Genomic DNA, 7,037 nt, shown 5'->3' with positions numbered 1-7,037 from the left:
TATATTTATAGTGTTTATAATTTTAACTTCCTAATATCTCCCAACTAAAATTTTCTGAGCATATCATATTGCACATCTGCAGAAAACACTTTTTTAAAACTCAAGAATATTATGCTTTTGTATATTCTTGCTCTCATTTTGGAGACAAACTTAGTAATCTCATTTGTTTTTTATTTAAAATGACATTCATTATTTCCTTCAACCAGCATTTCTTTAAGGGCTAGTGGGCACATAGAAGAGATGTTGCATTGTGTTCTCATCCTCAAGCAATTCAAGGAATTCATACTCTAATAATAGACTTCAGTAATATTCTTTCAAATGAGAGCAGTAATATATATGAAACTAAATAATAGAATGCTGTGATATTTTTGGATTAAATATGTTATATATTGCTTTTAAACATTATTCTGTTCAGTCTGTTGGGTCTAACCGACACAAACATGCCAACTGAGCTTACTTTAAATTCATGGCAGTTCACCTCAATTATGTACCATGATCATCTCATGAACAATATTTATACCACCAAATACATTTTTCATAGTATTTATATGAAGAAAGGTTGAGAAAGGCACCATTTCACATTAAAAATAATTATAACTGTAACAAAGCTCTGAGAATGTCTGCTTGCATGCACCAATCAATCTAACAATTTTGACGTAATCATAGTGGCTTTTATTTCACTTACAGATTTCAACACAATTAGATACATTGATAATTTACTTTCTAGTACTAGTTTGATTTATGTTGAGGGTAAGTCTATTTTTAACTTTTTCATATGCTTTAGCTATAACATTGATTTCAAGATGCTAATATGTCTTCTTAATATTTTGCTTGCTTTCTAGTTGATCTACTGACTTCATAATGTCTGAAATCAGATTCGGCAGTCTCACTTGGGATCAAGTTATGACACTCAATCAAGTGTTAGATGAAGTAATTCCAGTTCATGGAAGGGGGAATTTCCCTACATTGGAGGTAAAACCAAAAGATATTATTCATGTTGTGAAAGATCAACTGATAGAGCAAGGAATTACTGTCAAAAATACCCGATTGAATGGTTCCACAGCAAGTTACATACTTGCAAGTCACAATGGAATCAGCTATAAGGATCTGGATATTATTTTTGTCGTTGAACTACCAAGTGATCAAGAATTTCAGGTTGTTAAGGATGCAGTTCTAGGTTGTCTACTTGACTTTTTGCCAAAAGGTGTAAAAAAGGAAAAGATCACCCTAAAAACTATGAAAAATGCTTATGTGCAGAAGATGGTCAAAGTTTGCAACAAGCATGATCGTTGGAGTCTAATCTCTCTTTCAAATAATACTGGGAAGAATGTAGAGCTAAAATTTGTGAATTCACTCAGACGACAATTTGAATTTAGTGTCGACTCCTTTCAAATTGTCTTGGATCCCATGTTAGACTTTTATAGTGACAAAAATGGTAAACTAACCAAAGAAATCTGTCCTGCTGTGGTGGCTGAAAGCATGTATGGAAACTTCCAGGAAGCAATGACACATTTGCAGTACAAGCTTATATCTACCAGGAAACCTGAAGAAATTAGAGGTGGTGGCCTTCTGAAGTACAGCAACTTGCTAGTTCGTGATTTTAAGCCAGCTTGTGAAGCAGAAATCAAGACCCTGGAACGTTATATGTGTTCTAGATTCTTCATTGATTTTCCTGATGTAGCAGAACAGCAAAAGAAGATTGAATCATACCTCCGCAACCATTTCATAGGTGAAGAAAAGAGCAAGTATGACTACCTCATGACCTTGCATGGAGTTGTGAATGAAAGCACTGTTTGCCTCATGGGTCGTGAAAGAAGACAGACTCTCAATATGATCAGCCTTATGGCTTTAAAGGTACTTGGAGAACAGAATATCTTACCCAATGCAGACAATGTAACTTGCTTTTATCAGCCTGCTCCATACTTTGCTGCTGAGGGAGGGTACCCTACTTATTATGTAACATCTGGACCACCACCAGTTTTCTTTCAGCCATACCACCCACTGCATTTTCATGTGCCAAATGGTATGATTTAAAAAAAAAACACAGTGGAAACTTTGCTTTAATTAAACACCTCTTAAAAACAAGTTTCCAAAATTCCATAAAATTTAAGATCCATTTTTGTGCAGTTACCAACTAATTTCCATCAATTATAGCTTAAACCATCATAGTAAATACAATATCATCTGTAAAGTGACCTCTTTAAATAATATTCAAATGTTACAGATTAGCTATAATAACTTTCAAATGTTGTAGACCAATTAAAATGATTTTCAGATCTGACTGATTACTTATGACTTTCAGATTTGCTGGGACAAATACATTAGAGATGCCTGCATCTTTGATTAAAATGTAAAAGAACAGATTCATGTTTTAAAATCCAGAGGTGCAGTAAAGACAAGTGCCAGCATATTTATAGTCAATCAATTCCTTTGTTACCTTCACTTCATTTTTTTTCTAGTGAATAGTACCATCAATGAATTTTCAATACCTAACAAAAATGCCTAATTTCAAAAACAACAGATTCAGAAGACATTAAAATTCTGGACTTTGCAAGCATACATTTTGTTTCCCAATTGAATTGGGCTAGATTCATAATCCTACTATAGTTTGAAGGAGCACCAAACAAATGGTTCTGGAAAACACTGGATATCACTGATTTATCAAGTATCAAATAAGTTAATTTGTAGACCTGAAGAATAATACCATCTAGCTGGACAACCAATTCTGTGACCATTTATACAGGTTTCTTTATTTTTTCCCCCAAGCAAGTTGAAAAGAATGAAAATGATCAGCTATGAATGTGAAAGTTTTCTAGCCTCATCTGTTAAAAAGAGACTCTAAATGGCAAGCAAAGGAACAGGAAGAAGTTTTTCATAGTGGGATTTACAATTTTTATGACCGATTTGATCATCATAATATATCTGGAGATGTTCAATATTAGTAAATGAAAATATTTTCATTATTACTAGATGAAGCTTTTTTTTTTCATTTTGCCCTTACCAAACATCAGTTTTTAACATGACACTCAAGTGCCCCCTCATGTGAGTTTTTGCATAACACTATAATTTATTCAACAATTGTAAATGTTCACCAGGTATCTGAATATCTACTCACTACATCAAATATGCTTCTAGCAAATCTGCCCGTGGGATTAAAACAGTATTTTCTTCCTATAATGAAGAAAATAATCCATGACCAATATTATCTGGGATGACAAAAGTAGAACTATCCTGAATGAATATAGATAAGACCATCAGAAAACTTCACTACATTTACTTGCTTCTGACTTTTATGAGTTTCTATCTCAGTTTTTATTGACCATCACAAGGTTTTCCATCACAACATGATCCAACAGGCATATTCTGAGAATTTGTCACTTATAGACTGTGCTTAATGTCTTCTCTGTGTTAAAATATTCAACACAGGAAGTACACCAAAGATAGCATTTTCAAATAACCTATAAGGGGAGGGTATAGCTCAGTGGTAGAGTGTGTGCCTAGCATGCACAGAGGTTATGGGTTTAATACTGGTTACCTCCACCAAAAGTAAAAATAAATAAATAGATAAACCTAATAATCCCCCCAATAAAATTAAATCAAATAATCTATATTTCTGAGATGTTTTATACCACAGCACCACTGGCCATCAGTATATTTTTAAAGAACTATATTTAAAATATATATATAAACATATATAAATACTATATATATTTCACAATCCTGAAATTTTAAAACATTATATAGGTTCACACTTCCTTGCTTGAGACAAATAGAGAATTTATAAATGCTATGTTAAAGAGAAAACTCAGTATTCTATTGATATAATGTATCAGCTAAAAATGATTGATATTTCTGCCCTAAGTATACTCTTTAGTTTTCAGTTAATGAGAATGCTTGTACATAAAACTGAAGGATTATATGCTATATGAACAGTACCAAAAATTGTTCCAAAATGTAAAGGGAAAGTATTTAATAATAAAATAACTATGATAGAGTTATGAATCACAGGTAAAGGTTCAGTATTTTCCAGAGTAGCATTTTATGTTGAATAACATAATTTTGAAGCTATTTGGAAATGTCTTATCACCCATGTACTCCCTTAGCTTCCTCTGGTCCTACTGAGAATTTGAACTTCTTTCCTAAAAAGTAAATTCCCTATGGTATTCCTCTAAAGCTTTAAATCCTACTGTAAGAATGGCCTGAAAGCTACATGTTTCTTCCTAGCATGTCAAACATATATTTCCATTATAGTGAAAAGGATCAAAATTGTCATTTAGAAAGCTCAGATTTTTCTCAAGAGAACCCAAATTTGTCGAAGAGAATGGTATCACTAAAGAGAAGGCTACAGCTTTATCTCTTATGACTTTCTTTCTGTAGATACCATCACCAAGCCAGGCTGTGCTTTGCTCCCAACCAACTGAAAAAATATCTATCTTCAGTAGTATATGAGTATCTCTTGAAGCTTAGGCTAGTTGCCTTGAGAAGCAGTATTATCTCATTGTGTTCATTAGGATAAAAAACGGAAACATTTTTCTATAAAGAAATGAGCTACTCTTTTAGCCTAAAGGAGTTAATAGAATTTAGTTTAAAAATACAACTCTATAAGCACATATCATTCTATTACAAGAGAGAAATGGCATTGTCTTTTCCTATTTATTTTATAAAAATCCAAGACTGAGTCTTGGCTCAGTGGTTTTCTTTTTCCCTCTAGAAACCTAACCGAAGTCAAAAAAGAAAACCGTTTTGATATACTTTCAGCATTCATATCAGTGAAACATATTTAGTGTCAGTTATTGGTACATATTTTTTAAACTAAAATATTCTTGCATTTTAAAAATATTCACACATTATTAAAGGTCTACTAGGAAAGTATTTGTAACTTTTAAATTCAGAGATATTGTAAAAGTGATTGATGTCCAGTGTAGTCAAGTCAAAAGAAGTTGAAGAGAAGGATTAAGTGGTTGTTTTAAACAAGAGCCCAGCTAAATTCAAGACAAACTATCAAAGCTAGAAAAGTTGTGAATTTCCTTTAAAAACTGGGAAAGCTCTTGGGCCCATATCCCATTTTTTATATTATTTCAGAAACACTCTATTAAATTGCATCCAAACTGAAGAGTTTTAAAAATTGCTCTTTAGAAACATTTTACTTTTAGTCATTGAGGAAAGATAACAATATGAGAAATGAATATCTGATTAAAACTTTTTTTTCCATGTATCTATTATCTGAAAATATTCACCCAACTTTAAAAATATAAATCAAAGTATATAATTGAGAAAATTTTTGAAGTTTCAAAGTTTGTAATGCTTTTCAAAATTATAATGATATATGAGTACAGCAGTTCCATTTACAGAGGATTGTTTTTAGAAATAACTGTAAATTAACATTAAAACAGGGTTGGGAAATATGTGGGACTACAATTTGGTAAACATTCTTATGAAGACTCTTTTAGCAAGGCATAAAACCCAACATTTTACCCTGTTTTGGGATTCATTTGCTTTACCCTTATAAAATAAGTACATTTAATGATGTTTTGTTTTCAGTTCTGCTGTCATTTTAGTGGTTGTATCTTATATACTATAATGTTAAAATTTATGTAGTTAACTGTTGGAAATTATATTGCTGACCCTTTGCTTCATTTTATGAACATTTTTTCAGCATGTATAACTGGAGGCAGCTAATTTGTCAGGATGTCAGTGTATTGCTCTTAAATGTTTTCCCAAGGAAAAAGTTTTCCTTGAATTTTCTGAGTTTGAGCAAAAATATACTGTTTAGAGTGCTTACTATCTAGAAACCAGTTTAACATGTAACAGATGATCTTTAAGTTCAACACATTGCACCTTTTGTTTTGCTTTGTTTTAATATAGGGAAATGTGAAGTTACTTTTCACACAATTGTTGTGTCTAAGGTAGTGGCTACCTGGATTGTATTAGTGTTTGAAACAGCAACAGAAATCCCTTTTTGTTTAGATGTAGCCCTTGAAAGAGCAACAGAAAAGTTATAGATTACTTTGTTGTATATGTACTTTTTATGACTCTTCAAAAAATCCAAACTCCCTATTCTAGAAAAGGAATACCATTTAGCTATACCTCTCAGTGCTGCAGGGTCAAGACATTAACCTCTGTAAACGCATAAGTGGCTTTTCCAAGAGGGAAGTGTCTTGAGAGGGCCCTTTATGCAAAATTTTCTCTTATGACTCCAAATTAAAAGTGATGGATTGAATAACCCTGTTAAATCCAATTCAAGTACTTTCATGATGATTTATGAAAATTCACTTTTTATACATTCTAGACTGGCGATAGCATTTCAACTATTCTTTAAAATTCTAAAAAGTAGTCCATTTACCTTATAATAAGGTATGACCAAGTTACACTTGGTCCTTTGGCTCAACTAGAGAACCCAGAAGATTGAATTCTTGTTTTAGCATTGATACAGCCTTGGAGATATCAGTGGAGGAGATTGGTTGCCATGAAAGTGACAGTAGATACTGGTATGAGTGTTCACACTATCTTATTCAACAATTTCATTTTTATCACAAAACAACATTAAAAATAATTTTCCATATATAATGTGGCTACAATCCCAAATGAAAAAATAATAAAGATATTGTAATATCTTCAATTGTAAAACCAGAGTTAAAAAAGGAGTTTCATGTATTTGCAGTAGTCACTTCTAAAATGTTTCTTTAAAATAAAAATCAGTAGTAGATAGCCACTGACATCTAAAATTTCCATTAAAAAAATTTTTTTACAAATGTTCACCTCTCCACAATAAACTTGAATGGTCAGCCCAAACATAGATTAGTGGATATTTTAATCAAGAGGAGTAAAAATAATGTTCTCTAAGCCTTACATGTGACATACTTGAACAAAATGATTTCTACAGAAATTATTTTCTTTATGGTTTTGGGAGTTTTGTAGGGTAGCTTTGGAACACTTAAGACTAAATGCCTTCAAAAAACAATGGTTTCTCAAGTAGTGAACTCCAAATAACTATTGTCTTAATTGTAACTCTTTCAGATTTATTATCAGGTAAAATG

At 31.9% G+C, this 7,037-nt stretch overlaps 1 protein-coding gene across 1 annotated transcript; it reads left to right on the top strand.

Annotated features, from left to right (window-relative positions):
• The first annotated feature begins 861 nt into the window (after positions 1-861).
• TENT5D (terminal nucleotidyltransferase 5D) lies at positions 862-2,034 on the top strand. Its single transcript, XM_010985637.2, has one exon. It carries the CDS (start codon positions 862-864, stop codon positions 2,032-2,034), a length of 1,173 nt encoding a protein of 390 aa, XP_010983939.2.
• The last annotated feature ends 5,003 nt before the right edge of the window (positions 2,035-7,037 follow it).

Source organism: Camelus dromedarius, chromosome X, assembly GCF_036321535.1.
Source record: "Camelus dromedarius isolate mCamDro1 chromosome X, mCamDro1.pat, whole genome shotgun sequence".
Classification (NCBI taxonomy): domain Eukaryota; kingdom Metazoa; phylum Chordata; class Mammalia; order Artiodactyla; family Camelidae; genus Camelus; species Camelus dromedarius.
This window is presented reverse-complemented; position numbering and strand designations above follow the sequence as displayed.